The sequence below is a fragment of the Syngnathoides biaculeatus genome, chromosome 7 (genome assembly GCF_019802595.1).
Source record: "Syngnathoides biaculeatus isolate LvHL_M chromosome 7, ASM1980259v1, whole genome shotgun sequence".
In the NCBI taxonomy this organism is placed as follows: Eukaryota; Metazoa; Chordata; class Actinopteri; order Syngnathiformes; family Syngnathidae; genus Syngnathoides; species Syngnathoides biaculeatus.
The window spans coordinates 680,093-704,368 of NC_084646.1; the positions used below are offsets into that span (position 1 = coordinate 680,093).

General features: G+C 41.9%; 1 protein-coding gene and 1 long non-coding RNA gene across 13 annotated transcripts in view; one reads left to right on the forward strand and one right to left on the reverse strand.

Moving 5' to 3' along the window:
* The window catches only part of LOC133503685 (uncharacterized), a 41,569-nt gene extending 39,079 nt beyond the window's left edge, over nucleotides 1-2,490 (forward strand). The window contains exon 3 of the long non-coding RNA XR_009795812.1: nucleotides 917-2,490. This is a non-coding gene — a long non-coding RNA (uncharacterized LOC133503685). The remainder of the gene's footprint in view (nucleotides 1-916) is intronic.
* The window catches only part of tut4 (terminal uridylyl transferase 4), a 236,501-nt gene that overhangs the window by 39,528 nt on the left and 172,697 nt on the right, over nucleotides 1-24,276 (reverse strand). For all 12 annotated transcript variants that reach the window (XM_061825505.1, XM_061825503.1, XM_061825506.1 and 9 more), the window contains 2 exons: nucleotides 19,473-19,576; nucleotides 19,298-19,387 (listed from right to left, as the gene is read on the reverse strand). In XM_061825505.1, coding sequence (XP_061681489.1) covers nucleotides 19,298-19,387; nucleotides 19,473-19,576 — 194 coding nt within the window. The remainder of the gene's footprint in view (nucleotides 1-19,297; nucleotides 19,388-19,472; nucleotides 19,577-24,276) is intronic.

Here is a 24,276-nt window from a genome sequence, read left to right on the forward strand (position 1 = left end):
AGCATGCTTTGCAGTACTGCTGGCACTAAGAGTCCCACGTTGAAACAGAAATTATCACACTACAATAAACAGAACAATAAGTAGCAAATAAAACAAAAGAATGACTGAAAAACTAACTGACGCAAAACGAGCGCTATTTACATACACCCAGCACGCTTTGCGGTGCTCCAAGCATTCTTTGGGGCACTCAGGAAGTCCTTAGTGCATGCTTAGTCTATGCTGATGTAAATAGCGTTTAAAGTGCATGTTTTGTATCTATTTTTTTCAGTCATTCTTTTGTTTTATTATTTTCTAATTATGCTATTCTGTTTGCTGTGGTGTGCTCATTTTAGTTTCGATATAACACCGTGCGTACAACATAGTCAGTAATGACCTGCCTACACAGGCAGTGTGTGGGATAATGTAAGCTTCTGCTTACATGTGTGAAATACAATTGTTTTTCACAACTTCATGAGGGGCATCATACGGTAGCTTACATACACACTAAAACAATGAGTAAGGGCACACTGTATGCTTATATTTCACAACACATGAACCTAGGTCAAAATGTTATCAAATTTCCTTTAAACCTCACAAATCAATACTATTTGCCCCACCCCACAATTGTGTTATTTAGTATAACCAGAAAAAGATTTGTGTTACAACTCAACATGAAGTGATTTATGGAACAAAACACAGAGGTGTAGTAACTAACATAAAAACATAAACCTTTCATTAAATAATTGGTTTCTTATATATATATATATGTCCTTATAAACCACACTGATGGGCTGTGTAAGTACCGTCACATTTGTAATTATGAGTGTACCCCTTTAAGAGCGGCAGGGTGGGGGCGGGGGCTGAGTTGTAAAGTAGACAAGGCAGGAGAGTGTGTGGAGAAAGTTCCAAGTGCTGACTTTTTTTTTTTTTTTTTTAGGGGGGCACGGTGTCACGCGATCGACCAAAACTGCCTCGCCATCGACTGGTCGATCGTGATGATATATTGAGCACCCCTGGCTTAGATGGAAAAAGATGACACGCTGCAACGACGCCTAACGGGACAAGATGAAAGGAAAACAAGAAGAAGGTGTGCATTTAGGAGCTTAGACCAATGGACGAAGAAAGACAAATATTCTTTAAACTACCACAAGTTTTCAAAGTGTTAAAGTTGTTCAAACTAAAATCAAGAACCATTCCCTTTATTTTTTTTTCACTATATTGTTCCTCTGGGCACATGATGATCCATTTCAGTCTTTCAAAGATGGGTGCCCTGAGTGAAAAAAGCAAATATAAAATCTTATAATCTGTTTATCACGTCTGAATAGTTTGGAAGCTACAGTGCAGCCTGTATTGACAAAGGCTACAGCAGGCCCAGGGGCTTCATGCATGACATCTTGTGTTCATTTTTCAACTGTTCAAGTAGAGAATGTTTAAATCTACTGTGTAGCAGTGAAAGCCTTGGGACTAGGAATGCACATCCTGAATACTGTTTCGACTGATCAGTCATTTATCAACAACCAGTTTAGCCCTGATCAAAATGTAAAGAATTTTATGCCATTATAACTCCCAAATATTTATCATGTAAAAAAAATTAGTCTATGTGGACAGCAACATTAGCCTGTATTTGTATCCACGCAGGACGACACTTTCCTGGCCTGCATGTTCTTGAGACATACACATAACACACAACGCAGCTACGGACTACACAACATGCACCACTTTAGTGAGCACATCACAACAGGATAAATAAAAATAATAAATGTCCACAATGGAATGTTTGATAGACAATTATTCGTGTCTAGTAGAGATCTTAGATAATGAGATGAAAGCCTTTTGGTCTGAAATCTCCGAAATAACCCCAGAACAAAAGCTAAACACCTTGTAATGACGAAGCTGGTAAGAATTAACCAAAGTGCAAGGAGTCCGACATGGGCTGAAAAGGCTGCTCACCGAGAATGAAGCCATTACTCTTCAAGAAACATAAAAAAGCCAGATTACAGTTTGCAAAAAGAATACTATTTTAACTTCTGGAGACATGTCCTGCAGTCTGATGAAACTAAGGTAGAGGTTACATCTGGAACATCAGGAAGAAAAAGGGGGAAGCTTGTAGACCGAGAACACCAAACCAAATGTGAAGCATGGAGGTGGCAGCATGATGTGGGAGTGTTTTGCTGCAGCAGGAACTGGAGATCTTCATAAAATAGAGGGCATCATGAAGTAACACCATTATATGTAGATATTAAGGAAAAATTATTTCGGAGTGATGTGAAAGACTCGTCACCAATTATTGCAAGTACTTGATTTCACTTACTGCCGCCATGGGTGGCACAACCAGTTATCAGGTTCAGGGGGTAATTTTTCATAGAGGGTCAAAAAGGTTTGGATTTTTTTGTGTGTGTGTACCTTAATAAATTAAATTGTCATTTTGTATTTTCCTGGGTTGTCTCTTAGTGATATTAAAATAGTTGTGATGAGTTGAAAACTTTGCATGTGATAGATTAAAAAAAAAAAAAATCAGGAAAGTGTCGAATACTTTTTCACAGCACTGTAATTTGTTGGGGACTTCACCCTCGTTAGGGTTACCCATCTGAAACAGGTCCTAGGCGAGGTCCTATGATGAAAGATTTAAATGGATCGAGGTTACCCTTGAACGGATCTCGGTCACTGAGATCTCCTTCTGTAGACAGGCCTGGACGTGGGGCTTGAAGGCAAGCACTTGGCTGGCTGGGCACAGCCCGAAAGGGTAACTTCCCATGGGTTCACCACCTGTGGGAGGGGCCATAGAGGTCAGGTACAGAGCGAGCTGGGCGGTGGCCGAAGGCAGGCGATCCGATCCCTGGCTACAGAAGCTACATCTAGGGCAATGGAACGTCACCTCTCTGGCAAAGAAGGAGCCCAACCTGGTGTGTGAGGTGGGAAAGTTCTGACTAGAGCAGGGGATAGCAACTTGCAGCTCTTTAGGGCCGCCCTTGTGGCTCTCAGGAACATTTACAAAAATGTATGAAAATAGAAAAAGAAATATATGTTTCAATGTGATTTATGTAGAAGGACAAACATGACCCAAACATTCCTAACATTTTCTAATGCTGTAAAAATGGATTGAATGAGTATTAAATGTCAACATTTGTCAATGAAGATTGCATCATAGCCTGCAAAACGCGCTTCTTTGAGCTTGTTGTGGTGCGTGCCTGTTTTATCATTTGCCGAATACTAAAGATAATGCACAGAAATAAAACTTGAACTATCATTTTAATTTTATATACTTTACCTTTTTAAAAGGCTGTTGTTTTATTATTATAATTGTAGGCTGCATTTTATTCCAATGGGGAGGTCTGAAATTACAGGAGGCATGTTCCATTATTTCTTTTAATCTTCAAAACAATAATGACATAAAAAAATCGTATTATATGTCTACAATTTTATCAGTGAAGCAAAACACAATGTATCAATAATCGAAGTCAAACTTAAGACACCATCGTACAGCACAGTTGTCATGTGGCACGTCATTCTCTCCAGGCAGGGCTGCAGGAAAAATAAACACTGAATCGTGAATGTCCATTATGTAATTTGGATACTGAGACATACAGCACATATTGCCTTCACTGTAAGGCTTATATAAGGCTTTTACTTTTTTGCAGCTCCAGACAAATTTGTTTTTTGTATTTTTGGTCTAACATGGCTCTTTCGACACATTGGGTTACCGACCCCTGGACTAGGGATAGCCGGGCTCACCTCCACATACCGGTCAGGAGTTGCCCACGATTAGATAGATTAGATACAAGTGTGTGTATATTTACACTATTACCCCCTGGCTCAGCCCCTGTACATGGGATTACACCCGGGTGGAAGAGAGGGTAGCCTTTCTCTGCTTTCAGGTGTGGGGACGGGTCCTGACTGTGGTTTGTACCTCTGATGGTGGGGAAGATGCAGGTCTGAGGTGACAGGGCTAAACATATTGTGAGGGTCTGCTGGGAACGGCTGATAGAATCCCGCCAGAAGCAGTTTCAATTCACACATCTGACAGAACTTTGCTCATGTTCCGAGGGAGGTGGGGGGCATTGACTCTGAGTAGACAATGTTCTGCGCCTTCATTGCTGATGCAGCCAACCAAAGCTGTGGCAGTAAGGTGGTCGGTGCCTGTCATGGCGATAATCCTCCAACACGTTGGTGGACACCAATGGTGAGGGATGCCGTCAAGGTGGAGAACGAGTCCTCTTGGGCTTTTTTTTGGCCTGTGGGACTCCGGAGCCAGCTGAAGGGTACCGGTTGGCAAAGCGGAACACAGCTTGGAGGAAATTCTTGTCCACTGTCTGGCATCGCAGGAGGGGGTAGCAGTGAACCGTCAACACTGTGAAAAGTGAGGAGGGCGCTGCTGACCTCGACTGGAGACGATGTAAGTCGGTGGTGAGAATATTTTGAGGACCTCCTCAATTCCACCGACACGCCTTCCCATGAGGAAGCAGATACTGGGTTCTCTGAGGCAGGCGCTCCAATTTTCAGGGTTGGGTCACCAAAGTGGATAAAAAAAATCCTTGATGGCAAGACCCCGGGCATGGATGAGATTTGCCGGGACTTCCGAAAGGGTTTGAATTTTGTGGGGCTGTCCTAAATCACTAAATGGTTTTGGTCCTGAATACATGAAAGAATAAATGAAAGAAATGGTAACAGAATACAAACCTAGTAGAACACTGAGATCGACAGACCCGGGTTTCAAAAGGGCTACGGGGCAATTGCCAAGCTGCTTAGTGAAAAAAGATCAGATGAAAATGGAAGAAGCTAAACAGGACTGGCACTCTCACAAAAACTGGAGTTCCAAGCAAGATCTCACCTCATGGCATTTAAATGATCTTAAGAGAGGTGAGGAATCACCCCAGAACTACATGGAAGGAGCTGGTCAATGACCTGAAGAGCGCTGGCGTCACTGTTCCCAAGGTTACTGTAGGTAAACTAAGGCGTCAATGTTTAAAATAATCGATGGCACGGAAGGTTCCTCTGCTTAGATCAGCATGCCCAGGCCTCTCTTAACCCTAGATAACCCACGGGGTCACATATGACCCAGTGTAATTAAGGGCCCATTGTATAAACAGAATGCACCACAGTTACTCTTTTTACCCTTAAAGCCCAACGTCTCACGTGTCTGCATTAAATGCATTGTTTCTTGGTAGTTCTGGTTCTGACATGAACAATGATGCCCCCTTGAGCACTCCCTCCAAGGACTCCAAAAAGGGTGGGTACTCTGAAAAGTTGTTTGGTGCATTGGCACGAACAACAGTCAATAACCATAACCGAAGGGGGAGGGAGGCTAACCTCTCATCCACCAGGATGAACCCCAATGCACGGGCACAGAGCCAGGGGGAAATAAGTGTATCTACACCAGCTTGGCGCCTCTCACCGTGGGCAACCCCAGTTTGTAACAGAGTTAACCCCTCTCAAGAGGACTGGTACCAGAGTCCAAGCAGTGCGTAGAAGCAAGTCAGACTATATCTAGTCGGAACTTCTCGACCTCATGGACCAGCTCAGACTCCTTCCCTGACAGGGATATGAGATTCCATGTTCCTAGAGCTAGTTTCTGTAGCCGGGGATCGGATTGCTAAGGTCACCCGCCTTCGTCTACCACCCAGCTCACGTTGCACCCAACCCCTAAGGCCCCTCTCACAGGCGCTCAACTTCGAGCCCCATTCAGGCCTGATTTCAGAAGGGGGCCCCAGTGACCTACGTCCAGGCAAGGGAAACAGAGCTCTAATACATGTATTTGTCATAGGGATTTATGGAGTTGCACTTTAGTCCCCCACCAAGGACCTTTTTGCTGTGGGTGATCCTGCCATGAGCATGAAACCTCCGACAACTTAGCTCCTACGATCATCAGGACACGCAAACCCCTCCACGCTGATAAGGTGACGGCTCGAGGAGGGGTCTACGCTCCCCATTGACAAAAATCATGGCGCACACACTGATTGGCAGCTGGTCAAACAACTACCTGGCAGAAATGATCCAACATGCCAAAAATGGTGAGACCAAAGAATGCAACCAGAAGAAGAAAAAAAGAATGCACACTTAGTGATGATTGCACTCACAACTTCAAAGCCAAGGACACGGGAGAGGAGGCACGAAACGTGGCAACGCCAACGGGGGAGTGTTGGCTTTGATTATCATACTTCCCTCTACTGTGGGGAGTAGAAACATTGGTAAAGAGACTCCCCAAAAATACCACAAAATGGCATTGCTGACCGTTGGAGAGGGCATGGGGGCTTAGCTCGCATGGTGTTGCGTCTGACTGATTCGTGATAGGCCCTAGAGCAGCGCAGTTGACCAGAGATACACTAACACACCTGGATCCAACACTTGCTCTTTGTGATGAAGACCTGCTTGCTACTGATACACTGCATGTGCTTTAGGAAAAAGAAATTGCAGAGAAACCACCAGACCTTCACACGTTTTTGAAAACTGTTGCCTGCATGAACTTTCCTACTGTTAACTGCTAAATAATACACTCATTACTTTCCTTATTGATTCAGAAGCTTCAAATTGTGTGATAATGGCCTCCGAGCCCATTCTTGCACCAACCAAACAGTGTTGTCACTTAACGTGAGCGACTGATTTTTCACAAAAGATAAATTTACCCAACCTGCTTCATGTGGATTGCGCAGCATTGGGCAAGATGTGACGTTTAAAAATATGTTTGTGATGTACTGCGTGTCCAACCAATCTGTTGGGAGGGGATATCGTGATGAAATTGTGATTGGTACTGACTTCCACTCCTGACAGAATTGAAATGTTGGATCCATTAGATAATGTGAATCGTCATTTGTTAGATTCAGGCCCAAAAACATGCCAGCGTTCCAATTAGCACCCATCTGAGAAGATCTGTGGCTCAGTTCATTTCTCCCGAGTCCTGATGTAATTAGCAGCCACAATTTGCATTGTACGCCACATGCATGATGGACCAGAGACCTAAATGACTTTTTATCAGTGACATATTTTTTTTTTTTTTTGACAAAGACATTTGAGCAGCGTCTGTCTCACTAACACCAGTACAGGTCTTTGTCTTCGATGATGTCTGTTCAGCAACACACATTTTTGGGCAAAACAACCTGCAGCCAAATGGCAGGATGTAGGCCCATTTGTTTATACATGTCAGCACGCGACTGATTGGGCACCAACATCAGCTCCAACAATGTGTTCTTCAGAATCTGTTGATGCACACAGAAAGGCATTCTGTGCACGTACACGTCCCCTGTGTTCCGTTTATCTCCGATTGAAGTCGACCTCCTTCCAATCTCAGTCATTCCACACACAAACTCCTGAGGATATTTGTCCTCTGCTGGAGCAAGTCCCATCAATACTGTGGGCTCCCAGTAAGCATGATGTTGGCCTAATTGAAAACTGTCCACCTTTTCAAATTGAGCCTAAATTGTCATATCGCCCTGTACAGCGTCAATACCATTGTACAGAAGTGCTGTTGAAAAAGCTCAAATAATTGCACAAAATGACAATGACAGTTCAAACGCCAATATTTCCGGTGAAGGGGGAAAAAAAAAATCAGACCTAGAGGTCAGCCAACCGAACGGAGTGTTGCTCAAGATTTGCAAGATGTTAATCCTGGAATAAATGCTCCAGCTACTTGCGTTCCAAACCTTGATATCGTTTTGAGACAAATTCCACCTGGCATGAAGTGGTTTTCAGTTGCTGACCTTTCTCATGCATTTTTTTCTGTGCCAGTTTACAAAGATTCACAATTTAGTGCTTTCACTTTCCAGGGGAAATAGTACACTTGGACACGCTTGTGCCAAGTCCTGATATTGCACCCCCCACCTCTTCTGTTAGGGACTTGCCTGCATTCTTGAACCTTTTGACACTCACACCGGGCACAGCTTTTCTCCAAGATGTTGATGATTTGCTATGCCCACCAAGGAATAGTGTAAGACTGATAAGATTACTTTGTTTAAACACCTCAAGTCAGAAGGCCACAAAGCATCCTTATCAAAACTGACACTCACTACTTACCACTCAAACGAAAGTGCTTTCACCAGCTTGAGTGCAGGCTATTGTTGATACACCCAAACCACTCACAAAAAAAAAAACAAGTGTTGTTTTTGGGAATCTGCTTTTGTTTTCAACATTTCATCCAAAAGTATTTCGATTTTAACTCTGTCGTGCGTGCTCTCATCCTGGAACGGTCATTGATTTCCTCATCCCATGTTAAATGGAGACCTGAGGCTACCAGTGCCTTTGAAGACCTCATGTGTGCCTTGCAGTTGTGTCCTACGCTTGAGATCCCGGACTTATCCTTAGCCTTTGTTCAGTTTGTGGACAAGTGTTCAGTGTTGCTTCAGCACCGTGGCGAATGTTGGATTAATTGGATATAAAATGATCTCATGTTTGCTCTCTTGATTGTTTTTCATGCTTCTTTGCTTAATGTGATGCAATCAAGTGGCCCATTGGGAGCCATGGAAACTTTTGCTATGATGTGCTTAAAGGGGAAGTCCGGGGATTGAATTAATGTATCCGATAGGCCATGTCATTTGTACTGTACCGAGAAAATTTGAGTTTAATCCGCTATCTTTTAAGGTTGTTTTGAGAATATTTTTACCCGCAATTTTGAATGCTCCCCGGTCAGCGTCATTTTGGCAAGTCACATGACCTACGTGCACGGATGTGACGTGTCATGTGCGCAAACAAAGGCTCGGTTACGTTTCTACACAATCATGGCGAGCACTGATTTCTCTTATGTATCCTTATTTGATGAAGAAATAGCAGTATCAGCTGGTTGGGAAGACGGAGGAATACGTCCATACAGATTTCAACGTGCGGCTGTAAATAATTAATATTTGGATGGTTCTTCGGATGGGAATGACGCGGAGTCTGACTACACAGAGGCCGACACGCGGGGACACACCACTCTTCCATCCTATCGATTTTGGAGTTTGTTTAGGCTAGCCAGCAGAGGACTGCACTGAGGACAGTACTCGTGGCCATGAAGGATGGTAGAACCCATCAGTGAAAGGTAGGCCTTTATATTGTGGGAAAGGTTGTTTTAGCCAACAGGGTGGCCGGGATGCAAGAGATAATGAAATGATCTTTGGCTTGGCGGAAGTTAATACTGCCCCCACAACAGCGGCACGGAAGCTTAGCTGGTAAAGCGTTGGCCTTACAGTTCTGAGGACCCGAGTTCGATTTTTGTGGACTTCTTTTTTTTTTGTGGAGTTTTGTGTGTGTGTGTGAGGATGTGTGTGTGGAGAATTGTGGAGTTTGAATGTTCCTGCGTAGGTTTTCTCCGGGCACTCTGGTTTCCGGTCCTTAAATTATGTCCATCTTTCTAATTGTTCCTCTGCCTGCTCCCTGCTTTTCACTGCAGATGCCAAAATCATCTGCAAACATCATAGTCTAATCTCATCTGTCAGCCTATCCATTACTACCGCAAACAGGAAGGGGCTCAGCGCGGATCCTTGCTGCAGTCCCACCTCCAACTTAAATTCTTCTGACACACCTACAGCCCATCTCACCGCTGTTCTGCTGGCCTCATATATGTCCCGTACTATTCCAACATATTTCTCCGCCACACCAGACTTGCGCATGCAGTACCACAGTTCCTCTCTTGGTACTCTGTCACAGGCTTTCCCTAGGTCTACAAAAACACAATGTAGTTCCTTCTGACCTTCTCTGTACTTTTCCACAAGCATCCTCAAGGCTCATCGTGCATCTGCGGTACTCTTTCTAGGCATGAAAACATACCGTTGCTCGCAGATAGTTCTGTCCTGAGTCTCCCCTCCACTACTCTTTCCCATAACTTCATCGTGTGGCTCATCATCTTTATTCCTCTATAGTTTACACAGCTATGAACATCGCCTTTATTCTTAAAAATAAGAATTCTTCTGGCATCTTCTCTCCCGGTAGTGTTCTATTGAATAAATTGGTCAGAAACTCCATAGCCACCTCGCACTGGTATGTCATCAGTACCAACTGTCTTTCCATTTCTCATTCTGTTCAGTGCCTTCTTAATCATTGCCACTTCCTGGTCATTCACGCTTGCCTCTTCTACTCTACCGTCGCTCTCATTTTCTTGATTCATTAACTTCTCAAAATACTCTTTCCATCTACTTAGCACACTACTGCCACCAGTCAACATATTCCAATCGCTATCCTTATTCACCTTTACTTGCTGCACATCCTTCCCATCTCTATCCCTCTGTCTGGCCAACATGTAGAGATACGGTTTCTCCTTCTTTTGTATCCAACCTACTGTTCAAGTCATATGCCTCTTGTTTAGCCTTCGCCACCTCTACCTTTGATCTACATCACATCTCAGTGTATTCCTTCCTTCTGCTTCTCCTCAGTCCTCTCCATGTCCTACTTTTTCTTCACTGATCTCTTTCCTTGGATGACTTCCTGTATTTTTGGGTTCCACCACTAAGTCATCTTCTCCCCTATCCTACCAGAAGGCACCCCAAGTATTCTCCTGGCTGCCTCTCTGAGCAGCTATTCCAGTCTTCCGGGAGATCTTCCTGTCTATCTAGACCCTGTCACACCTCTTTCCGAAACGCCACACAACATTCTTCCTTTCTCAAATTCCACCACCTGGTTCTCTGCTCTACCTTTGTCTTCTTAATCTTCCTACTCACCACCAGAGTCATCCTACACACTACCATCCTATGCTGTCGAGCTACACTCTCCCCTACCCCTACTTTACAGTCAGTAACCTCCTTCAGATTACATCGTCTGCACAAAATATAATCCACTTGCGTGCTCCTACCTCCGCTCGTGGGTCACTATATGTTCCTCCCTCTTCTGGAAATAAGTGTTCACTCCAGCCATCTCCATCCTTTTTGCAAAGTCCACCACCATCTGTCCTTCAAAGTTCCTTTCCTGGATGCCGTACTTACCCATCACTTCTTCATCGCCCCTGTTTCCTTTACCAATATGTCCATTGAAATCTGCACCAATCACAATTCTCTCTCTCTCTGGGATGCTCAGGACTACTTCGTCTAGTTCCTTCCAGAATTTTTCTTTCAATTCAAGGTCATATCCTACCTGTGGGAAATAGCCGCTAATCACATTATACACGATACCCTCAATTTCAAATTTTAGTCTCATCACTCGATCTGACACTCTTTTCTCCTCCAAGACATTCTTACCCAGCTCTTCAAAATAACCCTTGCTTCATTTCTCTTCCGAACTTCTCCATGGTAAAACAATTTAAACCCTGGTCCTAAGCTTCTATCTTTTCTTCTTTTCCACTTGCTCTCTTGGATGCACAATATATCAGCCTTTCTCCTAATCATCATGTCAATTAACTCCTGAGGTTTTCCTGTCATAGTCCCAACATTCAAAGTCCCTACACACAGTTTAGGGTCTATGAATTCCGCTTCTTCTTCTGCCGACTAAGCCGCTTTCCTCATCTTTTTTGTTTTCGACCTTTATTATCTCAATTTCTACCTATGCTTTGTAGATTAACAGTGCCATAGTGGTGTAGTTAGCCCGGGCCACGACCTATCCATTATGGAATTCCTTTGATGAGTGCTCATATATGTTTGGCACAGTTTTATGCCAGATGCCCTTCCTGCCGCAACCCTCTGCATTTATTCGGGCTCGGGACCGGCCTACAGGTCGCATAGGAATTGTGCCTTCAGGCTACAGATAGTCAAAAGTAGCAATCAAATAAAGTCAGCACATAAGATACACAATTCACATACTACCTAATCTATGTTAAAGTTAAAGTCAGATAAAAGTAATCAAATAAACGTACTCAGCACATAAGGTACACAAATCACATACTACCTGTGTGAAAATATAAAGGATATGGCAATTTAAAGAATATGTGGATGGAAGGGATTCAAACCACAATGGCCCTCCCTCTAGTAGTTGACGGTTAGGTCCACATTCGATGTTTGGTCCTCGTTGTATACTCTCCTTAGGTAATGTTGTTAGCGCGCTAGGCTAGGCGAACTTAGGCCGAGCAGCTTCAACCAGAATGATACGGCTCCAATTTTGGTACTAAGATGTACTAAGATAAGACTTGTTAATTTTCCTATAATCCTCACGGCTCTCGTTGTACAAGTTTTTTAGGTCGTACAAGTTATGAAGTTACTCACGTTTGATGTTTCTTCAACAGCACGGTGTGATCATAAACGCGTCTCGTTGTTAGCCAGCTAAGCTAAGGTTGTCTGGGCCTATCAGCAAGTTTACGTTGACGTTTCCACTTGCTCAACTTCCTACTAAGTACTCATGGTCCTCATTGTATACGAAATGTAGGTTTTGCAGGTTGTGGAAAGTACTAACGTCTGATGTTTACCTGGCTTTCACCGAACGCTGTCACTGAACATGTCACTGACCAAATCATTAAGGAAGGTGTCTCTGACTCCAAAAGGCTTTGTAAACCTGACAAATTAGTCCTTCGAACCGGATCCCAAGATGCGTGAGGATTCCAGCGGGTGTGTTGAATACCAGAAAGAGTCTGTCGTGGCCACGACAGACTCTTTCTGAGTCTCAAGACCCTTTCTGGGACTGGTGTGGGCCCACCGGCTGGGATCCGACGGTTGACGGGATTCAGACGGAAGGAAGGAAGACAACAGGGTGAGTTGAATTTTGGTTCAAAAAGAGTGAAACCGGTTCAAAGAGTAATTGACGTTGAGTCATTAAAACGTGTCAGGTGACACGATTCAAACTTGTGGATTCTAGTTAATGGCAAGTAATTTGAGGGACAGGCGGATTCTGATAAATTCTGCAAGAAGTAGGGTGACGGAGCCCTGTAGCGCACTTAAATTCTGTGTGTAAATAGCTTTGCAATCAATTCCATAAACACCCAGAGCCCACTTGTGCAAGAGAAAATTATGTGAAAGGAGAATACCACTGGGTATAGACTCAGTATTAAACTGAACATACCACTGTGGAAAATAAATGCAACAATTCTCCACTTGAAAGAGTTGAAGGAAGAATTACCACAGTGGGAGGTTAAATTGTTGTCTAACAGAACAAAGCCACTTAGAACTCAGTAAGAGTTGTTCACTGGTCCAAATTGACTAAAATGCATACACACCACAGTGTAAAGATTGGAAATATGTCGAAAAAATTTAATCCGACACGAAACTAATATTTATATAAATGGATATCCAACACAATTTCAGTGGTCAGTGAAATAGCCATAAAATAGTGACCTTGCAAGAGTCTTAGTCTTTAATGAAAAAGAAAATTCTAAGACAAGAAAAAGCCTGTGATTGGCTGGCAACCAGTTCAGGGTGTACCCTGCCTCTTGCCCATTCCTGGGCAAGCTGACAGCTGGGATAGGCTCCAGCACTCCCTGCGACCCTCGTGAGGATAAGCGCCAAACGAAGATGGATGGATGGATGGATGGACGGACAAGAAAAAGCATGGCTATGATGAAACTGAATATTAGATGAAAATAGCATTAGATAGAGAGACTTTAATTCCCTGAGACCAATTGCAATAACATTCACAGTAGATACAAATAATGCATTATTCTATTTGGAGTCTTAATATCAACTCCATGTTTTATTTAAATGATGTACCGATAGCTTTCCCTGATAAGGAAATGTGAAAGACGGTGGCTCTTTTAAAGCATCAGGCTGAGAACGGGCACAAAGCAAAAAGAAACTCCAAATTTGACAACATGTAAACAAATATGTACGATAATTATGTGCTGAGCAAAGCGTTCTCTTTCGTGAGCTGAAGCATTTTCTTCATTGCAGCAAATGTAAGACAAACATACATTTTGATTAATAAATCTCACACTTCGGTTTAATTCAATAAAGTCCATGTGGACAATATGGAGAATGTTTATTTTTCATTTTTTTTTGTTAGGGTTAGGTGTAGGGTTAGACAATAACAGGTTAAACATTCTATAAGCTCTAAAGCCACAAAGACACAAATTGTCATTTTTGAGATGGACAAATAAATGCCAAATTTGGGTACCAAATCAGCTGAAATAACAGCTCCATTACACAAAATAATTCAATGAGGAAGACTTAAAAATGACATTGTTCAAATGGAGACACTAGGCGGAAAATGCTTTTTGCAACATAAAGCTAGCATTCGTGACAAGTACGGTCTTGGTTTTGTCAAATTGTGATAAGATTTTTTTTTCATCAAATGATCAGTTTGTGACTTCATAGAAATAAGTGCACTGTTTTGCTCCACCCTCTGCTAAACATGACATTTCTATCGCAACCCAGACGCCTGTCATTGATGGCAAAGCTGTTGCCATGACAACATGTCACAATAGAAATATGTACAACTCTTAATCCAGCAAATGTTGCCATTTCCGGATGATGGAACAAAGCATGATTGATAAGAATTGGCAAAGGGAAAAAAAAAATCAGATGTGACTTGAAAGACCAGCCATTACCAATAGGGAATGTTGTGTTCTTATTTGGGAAAACAATCAGAATATGCTGTAGCCTCAAAAGACACAATATTAAAAGCATAGAAATTGCCACCACATTATTCTGCAAAAACAGCAGAATTAGTAGCACTAAACGAGGCATGTAAACTAATAAAAGAAAAAATTTAGCGATTTATACAGACAGCCAAAATGCATTTGCAATGGTTCGCATTTTTGCGCAGTACTGTAAAAACAGGGGGATGATTTCATCCACAGGCAATGTATGCAAAATTGTTAGTTCAATTACTAAATGCAACACAACTGCAAAAAAATGTTGCTGTATCCAAATGCGTCTCACACACAAACAAAAATATGATTTAATTATGAAATACTTTCGCTGATAAAATAATAAATGGTAAAACTCAAATCATGATGTTGACACAACTACAAATCTAGAACTGTATACATTATGAGAAATTCAGCAGGAGTCCGAAAACAGAACAGGATGCATGGGAAAAAAAGAGGGCAGTACTAAAAAACATCTATGTATGATCAAACAAACCAGTTGTACCAAATGAACCTGTCTAAATATAGCCATGAGCTAACGCATGTCTCAACAGGAGGGATGATGAGCGGACAGGACAGGTAAACATTACACACAGATGCACCCACCCACCCACCCACACCCACACACACACCCACACACACACACACCCACACACACCCACACACACACACACACACACACACACACACACACCACACACACACACACACACACAGTGTTAGGGTTAACCCTAACACCTAACCCTAACCCTAACAAAAAAAAATAAAAAATAAACATTCTCCATATTGTCCACATGGATTTTATTGAATTAAACCTAAGTGTGAGATTTATTAATCAAAATGTATGTTTATCTTACATTTGCTGCAATGAAGAAAATGCTTCAGCTCACGAAAGAGAACGCTTTGCTCAGCACATATTGTTATCGTACATATTTGTTTACATATTATTAGTTTCCAACAACATGCAGACATATTGTCACACAAACACGTTTTTGCTCGCCCCCAGCTTTTAGGTTTGTCACCATTAGTAGGGACCTCCTAAATCTAATAAAAAGAGAGGGTTTGAAGAATACTGCTTTAAAACATATTCAAGAATTGTACCTTGCAAGTCTTTTTGTTCTCTTTGAGCTCAAGAAACAGAAAAGAGGCATCTTCTCTCCTTATTGTTTGGTATTTAACGAATGTCTAATTGGATTTACCTGACACAAAGTGTCAGTGATTTTGCGTAAAACCAGGGGTCATTTATTTAAATATTGGCATTTTGTATTGAAAAAATCTGAGTGGGTCCATCACTATGTGGGACTTAAATCTGATTGAGAACACATCCCTCAACAAAGTATTTGTATGCATCTAGACTTTTATACGCTTTCAAATTTTTCCGGGTAAATTTCAATGACTTACTGCAGATAGATGTGTATTTCCAGTTGTCCAAGACAAGCGAAAGCGAATTAACAGTCCACTTTCTTATCGGCGAAAACATCGACTTCGGCATTAAATATGGGTCCTCTATGCCAAGTGTCTCTAATTTTTCCACGTACCTTCGTATATTATCACCTTCTAAATGTTTAACGGTATCGGGCAAAACTCTGGATGTTGTGCTATAAGACAATTGCGTTTCGTCTCAACGGAATTAACCTTCAACAATGCTTTGTTAGACCAGCAAAACGGCGATGTCACGTGATTTTATGATGTAGGTGCACGAGCTCTATCGGGACACCTAGATGAAATGCCTACCCTAAAGTGGTTAGTAACCATAGTAACATTCTTCCTGAAGCCCTCCAAATAATTTTGAACACCACCAGAGTCCCTTTAAAACATCTCTTTTATGATGGAGTAAATCAATGTTGGGGCTTTTACCTCTGGGCCCACGTCTCTGGTCACATAGATTGGCACAGAGGTAAGTAACCACTAGCACCCTTTCTCCTAGAACAAAACTGAAAAAGAGTAAGGGTGAGCCAAAAGCTAAAGGTTGACAGTTACTGTTTCAAGTAAGAACAGGTTTTTCAGGACAGAATACTAATTGGCTTCTTATGGTGGAACAAGCAGCAGAAGTTTCATCACAAGATTGCGTGTTGACTTCTATTGAAAAACAAAAAAACCCATTGCTTTCTAATGACGTAGCACCGAGTATTTCACAACCGTACATTTGACAGGAACCGGAAACAAATTGGGAAATTTATCAGCAATGATGTGTAAAACCATTTTGGTGATTGAGAATTCATTGAAGCCATTGTCACAAAGTGACATCTAGTGGTTGTGCGAGATATGTTTTTTTGACAAATTGCCCAAGAATGTAACAGATTATTGTGCTTTTTTCATCATATGTCTGCTAATGAATCAACATCTACTGTACAGGCAATTTGACATGAACAATGTTGTAGAAGAGAGCAGCTGAATCGCAAGGATAAGATGTTCCAACATACATCTGCGTATTGGTGTTCCCCGTGGAGTTCCAAGTGAGTGTAAATTGGCTGGCCAACTGGTAGCTGGATTTGAATCTTTCCTGTGTTGGTGGTGTGCAATCAACAAGAACATCGAGAATATAAACTACATCCAATACAATGAACAAAATTGGGAAATTTGACTCAAAGTGGTTTTGAGACTGTGCATAAACAAATTGCAGCCACTTATTTAATTTCAAAACCAAATAGCCATGGACATGCTCGTGGCTGAAAAAGGGTGTCCGCGCTCTCTTTGGGGAGCGATGTTGCATCTTCATCCCAAACCGGATGGCTGCTGACGGTCATCTGACCAGGGCTGTAGAAGGCCTTAGGGTCCTCAACGGTAAGATGAATGAGCAACTCTGGTGTTGACATCTCCATGTGGGATGAGTGTGTTTGGCACATAAAAAGCACTTGTCTCATTTATTTTAATTTCTATTGCGGTTTTTGCAGCTATTTTGACTTTGTGTGGTTGTTCCTGTATTCTCTGTCTGCGCTCTTGCCTAAACAGAATTATTACCACAGCTGTACCTCACCCACGGAGAACAAAATAGTGCAAATGTATCCTTTGCTGGGGACAAATCATGAGGGAGAATTCCAGCTGACTTGCCTGATCTGTTTTCAGATCCGGCTGTTATGACGATGCATTGACAACCATTTTTCCTCTGTCCATTCAGTCGTCGAAAATCTAGCGAAGTGTCTATTTTGGGTGATGTGAGAATTTAAGCAAATGTTAGATAAATAGGAGGGAAATGTTGGATTAATTGGATATAAAGTTATCGCATATTTGCTCTCTTGGTTGTTTTTAATGCTTGTTTACTTAATGTTTTTGCAATCAAGAGGCCTATTGGGTGCCGTGGAAACTTTTGCTATGATGTGCTGAATGTGACGGAATCGAGTTGCATTGGATGCCGTGGAAACACCAGACAACAAAGACTGACGATCTCAAGAGGATGATGAAGATATCACAAAGACTCACATTGGCTATTTGTGTCTCGGTTGCTATGTTTGTCATGTTTGCTTTGTTGTGATGTGGACCACGCTAAGGAATAAAAAAGGAGGATTCGAGGACGTGTGGGCAGAACAGGTTGGAGATTGTGAATGAGAGACATCCTACATTCTCGCGAGAAAATAGCTCCCCGTCTTCCTTCCTTGAGAAATTGTACTTTAAATGTCCTGGGTTGTGTGAGCCTGGCTTTCACCAAACGCTATACCTCTGAACACGTCACTGACCATGTCACTGAAGAAGGTGTCTCTGACTGCAAAAGGCTGGGTAAACCTAAACAGCGATCGTCTCCGTCCAGTGGGGTATTTCTCTCATGAACTTGATCCAGTAGGATGAGGTCTTCTGCATGCCTTCGTGTGGTGGCAGCCTGTGAACAAGCTGTACTTGCTACATTGGGTATGTGCCGCTCACTCTGTATGTATCCTACTGTGTATGTTCTATATTGCAAGACCAATTCTCATCACTCTTGTCTACTGCATGATGGCTCAGATATAACAGGGTGTTGTTGGGACTTCCTCATGTTTCAGGACAACATTGCAACACTCTCAACCGTGTTACTCTCATCCCACTTTCTGATGAGGGGAAGAGCTGCATCAAGACACCTGTGCACCCCATACAGTCAATCAGACTCAAACTTGTAACTGTATGCACTAAAAAAAATGTTGGAAATTTAAAATTACGTGTTCACACATACATGTGGATAAAATTGCTGGTACTCCTCTGTTAATTAAGGAAAAAATTACAATGATCAGTAAAATAATTAGGGCCAACCAATTGATTGGTCAGTCAAGTTAATCGTCGCCACTTACTTTTTTGTCTATTTGTCCTTTTTAAAGGTCAAATATTATCAAAAAACAAAACTTTTTCTCTTATTCGGGATGCAAGATTGGCTTTATAGTGACTTTGTAAGCGTGAAATATGAATTATGAATCAAACTCGTCCAGGCATTCCGTTTTTTTTTCCAAATGGCTGAAAATAAGGTAATGCAAATTTCCCAAAGTTTTCTATTTCACAAACTAATATTTCCGCCTTCCTTTTCCACTCCTGAGCCAGCGTTGTTAACATCAAAAGTGCTCTCACTTTTGAGTCTTCTACACCTGGGTAAAACTGTACAAAAATGCCTCATACAGAAGTAGCTGACTGTTCTGGACAGTCATATGAGAAAAGCTACGTTTGTTTTTGTTTTTTTTAAATGAAATTGACACTTTTGCACTAAGTCTATGTTAGAGAATCACTTTATGGAGATATGAATAGCCAAAAGATGCGACCTTTACATCTACAAAAAAATTGTAAATAAATTGGTTTTACTCTGTTAAACACTAAGGAACAGTATTGGTAAAATGCTCTTCCTGTAATATCTTTATTTTTGTATGCATTGAGGGACCTAAAATAAGTTATTTTATTCACTATGTATTTTTTAATTAATTGTATCCTTAATCAGTTAGACTAAGGATTTCTGCGATACGATACCTTTGCGAAGACTTTCATCATATATCCCAGGAACTGCACACGTTCATCCAGGGCTGCATACATAGCCAGCATTCTGGTGTTGTGTTGAGCCTATCACAAATTAGGGACCCAAATTTTAGAATAGTTTCTTTACAAAAATAATGGAACCCTTCAAGATCAGGCTTCTGTCACTCACCAGAGTATTATAGAGACTAATGTCTCCCTCCAAACCGCTCTGCCTGTGTTCAAACTTCACGATAGGCACTTTTGCTGTAGTAATGGGCAAGATGTTCCTCAGACCTTGTGTTGGGGCAAATTTGAAGAACACATCAAGTCAGACTCATTAAGTTACAAGCACTGTGTTGGTGATTAATCCACAGTTTCAGTTATAACTTGAGCCTTGTGGGTGTTGATGTCACCAAATACGATTATATAATCCCGAGGAATTTCTACAAAATCAGGTGCACACAGTGGTTAAATCCAATCAAATCAATCAAAAGCAGTAACCCCCCTCTACTTCACGCTTGGGAGTTGCGTTCGCTACGTGGACAGTGGATTGCAGAAAAACGGCCCAGTGACGATGAGGAAGATGAAGACCGGTGAAAAAGTAAAACTTCTGGATATGATCAAAGATGGCATAAGTTATATTTTTGTGGCGTCGTTATGGCGCGAATGAGTCAGTGGCACACTACATAAACAAACATAAAAAAAACGCATTAAAAAAAAGTTCTCATATTTGCTCTCTTATTTTGCTTTTAATGCTCTTTTGCTATGCTTATAATGGTTGAACAATATGATGCTACAAAAAGGCACATTACAATTGACTCGTGCTTGTTACGTTTCAGACCGTACAAAGGAAATAAAAAAAGGATTTGTGGAGATGTGGCCAGAAAGGGCTGGAGATGGTGAGAGAGAGACACATCCGTGGGATGATTGTTCCAGATTTCAGGCGGGAGGGAATAGGGGGTTTTGTGTGTCCTAAAGATCCGAGGAGCTAAATTGTCTGGGGCTTAATGGCCCTGGCAGGGTGACCCATGACAAACAGATCCTAAGTGAGGGACCAGAGAAAGCACAGCTGCAAAAACCCAATGATGACCAACAATTCATTAAAACATTTTTCCTTGCCTGGACACAGGTCACCAGGGTCCCCCCCTTTGGCAAATGGTTTCTGGACCTGCATCAGTGGGTCCATTGGCAGGGAGCTTGGCAATTCAATCCCTTGCTTCAGAAGCTGGCTCAAGGGCCGTGGAGAATCAACTCTCTGCCAGGGAAAGAGCCCCAGCAGGTGTGAGAGATACAAGTTCTAACTAGATGTGCCATGATAAAGTATTCACGCCCTTCCTGATTTTTTTTTTTTTTTTGCATATATACCAGACACAAAGATTTCAAATCATCCTACAAATCTTAATATCACTCAGACAACCCAAGGAAATACAAAATAAAATTTTCAAACAATTCAATTCAGGCCACAAAAAATATCTAAACCTTTCTGACCCTTTGTCAAAATGTTATTACCCCCTGAACTAATAACGATTTCTGCTACCTTTGGCAGCAATAACTTAAATCAACCATTGTGATAATTGGGGATGAGTCTTTCCCATCACTGTGAAGGAATTTTGCTCCAAACCTCTTTCCAGAATTGTTTCATCTTCACCACATTGGAGGGTTTTCTAGCATTAACTGCCTGTTTTAGGACACACCACAGCATCTCAATTGGATTTAAATCTGGTCTTTGACTTGACCACTCCAAAACCTCTTTATTTTTTTTTTAAGCCATTCAGAGCTGGACATGCTCTTTGTATGTTTCAGATCTTTGCTCAAAGAGCGCTTGCGTTTGCGTGCACAAACTGATGTCCGAATGTTCTGCTTCAGGATTTTCTGGTGCACAGCAGAATTCATTGTTCTATCCTGAAGCAGCAAACCATCCTCAGATCATCACACTGCCACCACCATTGTTAGAATTATTGTTAATATATTTATTATGGACTTGCAACAAAGCCAAAGTATAATCCATTGTTTCAAAGATTCCTTGCACGCAGAAATGCAGCCAGATAAATTATCATCCTTGGTTGGAAGAGTCTTGTTCACAGGACAAGCCCCGCACACAAAGGTGCACCAGTCTACTCCTTATCTTCCAAGAAGTGGCCGAGTAAAACTTCATCAATGCGCACACATCATTATCAAAGAATGTGCCTTTGTTCAGTTGCTTGCTCACCCCACCTTTTGACCTTTTGTGTTTTCGGAAATAAAGAAAGAGTACATGAGAGGCTGGTTCAGAATGTGTTTGGAGACTGTAAGTGGCCTGTCTCTCATGTACTCCTGATCAGAAAGACTATTTCTTGTCCCGGTTTCTTGTGCATTTAGTCCAGAAATTAGGTGACAAACCTAACATTTTCTTTGTCCTTCGAGCCGGATTCCAAGATACCTGAGGATCCCACCTTCAGAGCGGACCTCCAGGAAGACCGTGCCATGGCAACACAGACTCGTTAAGGGACTGGTCCTCGAACTCTCTTTAACTGCGATCTGAGGGTTGAAGGAAATCCAAGGGACAAGAAGACGTCTTGGTAAGAACTATTTTCTTATGGGGTATTAAAAGAGTGTCGACATACAGTAAGAAAATAAGTGTTTGAACACCCTGCTACATTGCATGTTCTCCCATTTGGAAATCATGGAGGGGTCTGAAATTTTCATCTTAAGTACATGTCCAATGTGAGAGATATAAACTAAATAGAAAAATCCAGAAATCACAATGTATGATTTTTCAAAGATTTATTTGTTTGATACAGCTACAAATAAGTATTTGAACACTTGAGAAAACCAATGGCAATATTTGGTTCAATACCCTTTGTTTACAATTACAGAGGTCAAACGTTTCCTGTAGTTGTTCACCAGGTTTGCACACACTGCAAGAGGCATTTTGGCAAACTCTTCCACACAGATCTTCTCTAGATCAGACAGGTTTCTGGGCTGTCGCTGAGAAAGAGTTTCAGAGCCCTCCATGGATTTTGTATTGGGTTTAGGTCTGCAGACTAGCTACGCCACGCCAGAACCTTGGTAAGCTTCTTACGGAGCCACTCCTTGGTTTTCCTGGCTGTGTGCTTCGGGTCATTGTCATGTTGAAAGACCCAGCCACGACCCATCTTCAATGCTCTGACTGAGGGAAAGAGGTTGTTCCCCAAAATCTCACACGTTGCTGCGGTCATCCTTTCCTTAATACAGTGCAGTCGTCCTGTCCCATGTGCAGAAAAACACCCCCAAAGCTACCACCACCATGCTTCACAGTAGGGATGGTATTCTTGGGGTGGAACTCATCATTTGTCTTCCTCCAAACACAGTTAGTGGAATTATGACCAAAAAGTTCAATTTTTGTCTCATCTGACCACAAAACTTTCTCCCATGACTCCTCTGTATCATCCAAATGGTCATTGGCAAACTTAAGATCGGCTTTGACATGTGCTGGTTTAAGCATGGGAACCTTCCATGCCATGCATGATTTCAAACCATGATGTCTTAGTGTATGACCGACAGTCACCTTGGAAACGGTGATCCCCGCTCATTTCAGGTCATTGACCAAGTCCTGTCGTGTAGTTCTGGGCTGATTCCTCACCTTTCTAATGATCATTGAGACCCCACGAGGTGATATCTTGCATGGGGCTACTACACTCCAATTGAGATTGACCGTCATGTTTATCTTCTTCCATTTTCTAATGATTGCTCCAACAGACCTGGACCTTTTTTCCACCAAGCTGCTTGGCAATTTCTCCGAAGCCCCTTCCAGCTGTGTTGCCTTGTACAATTTTGTCTATGGTGTCTTTGGACAGCTCTTCGGTCTTGGCCAAGTTACAAGTTTGAGTCGAACTGATTGTATGGGGTGGACAGGTATGTGGCTAACGACCTTACACAGGTGCATCTGATTCAGGATAGTACATGGAGTGGAGGTGGACTTTTAAAGGCGGGCTAGGGAGGGTCAGAATTCTAGGTGATAGCTGTTCAAATACTTTTTTACAGCTGTATCACACAAATAAATTGTTAAAAAAAACATATATTGTGATTTTTGGACTTTTCTTTTAAGATTATCTCTCTCATGGTAGACATGCACCTTCGATGAAAATTTTAGACCCCTCCATGATTTCTAAGTGGGAGAACTTGCAATATAGCAGGGTGTTCAAATACTTATTTTCTTCACTGTGAAATCTGCGCGAAGATACTGTCACAGTCTACACGAAGGTACTGTGTCCATGGCAAGCTGAAGGACGGCGAAGTCCAACAAATTCCGTAAAAAGTCACGAGGGTGGACTCGTGTTGCGCACTTAAATTCCGTGGAAATAAATGAGGGTGGACTTGTGTATGTACTTAATTTCCGAGTTAAATAAAATACCTTCTGTATAAAATAATAACACCGCAGTATTAAGCATGTGTGATTGTATAAACGAGTGTTTGAAAGACAGTATTGTAAGTGACGACTTGTTTGGAAGCACAGGCAAGATTCCTCCGCCCTTCTGGGTAGAAGCGTGAGGAATACCAAACAAGGGTATTGAACAGTCACCCTGTCTAATCCAAAATGCCAACCGTAGTACGCCGTAGATGTAGTATGTCGGCTCCAAGTTTGCAAAATGGGGAAACATATTTGTAAAAAAAAGGAAAGGGACAATTTAACTTGCAAGGATTGGAAATTATTCGAATCACAAAGCCCAGATCAGTGTTTCAGGCAAAGAGCAAATTTCACCAAAATAGCCAGAAAAAGACAAAAAGAGGAAGAATCCTTTTACGACTACAGAGTCAGGATGAATACCACCTTTAAAATACATAGTGGTGTCCAAGAAAACGCGGACGTAAATGGCCCGTTCCAGCAACAACTTAAAAATGCCATACCTGCTGGATCAAAGAATTTTATCCAAAGATGGGTAATCAAACATTACATTGATCTGCCCACTGGATCATTGGAGGAATATGTTATTCATGGAGAAAATTCTAAAAGAAAGAAAGAAACAAAGATGCAC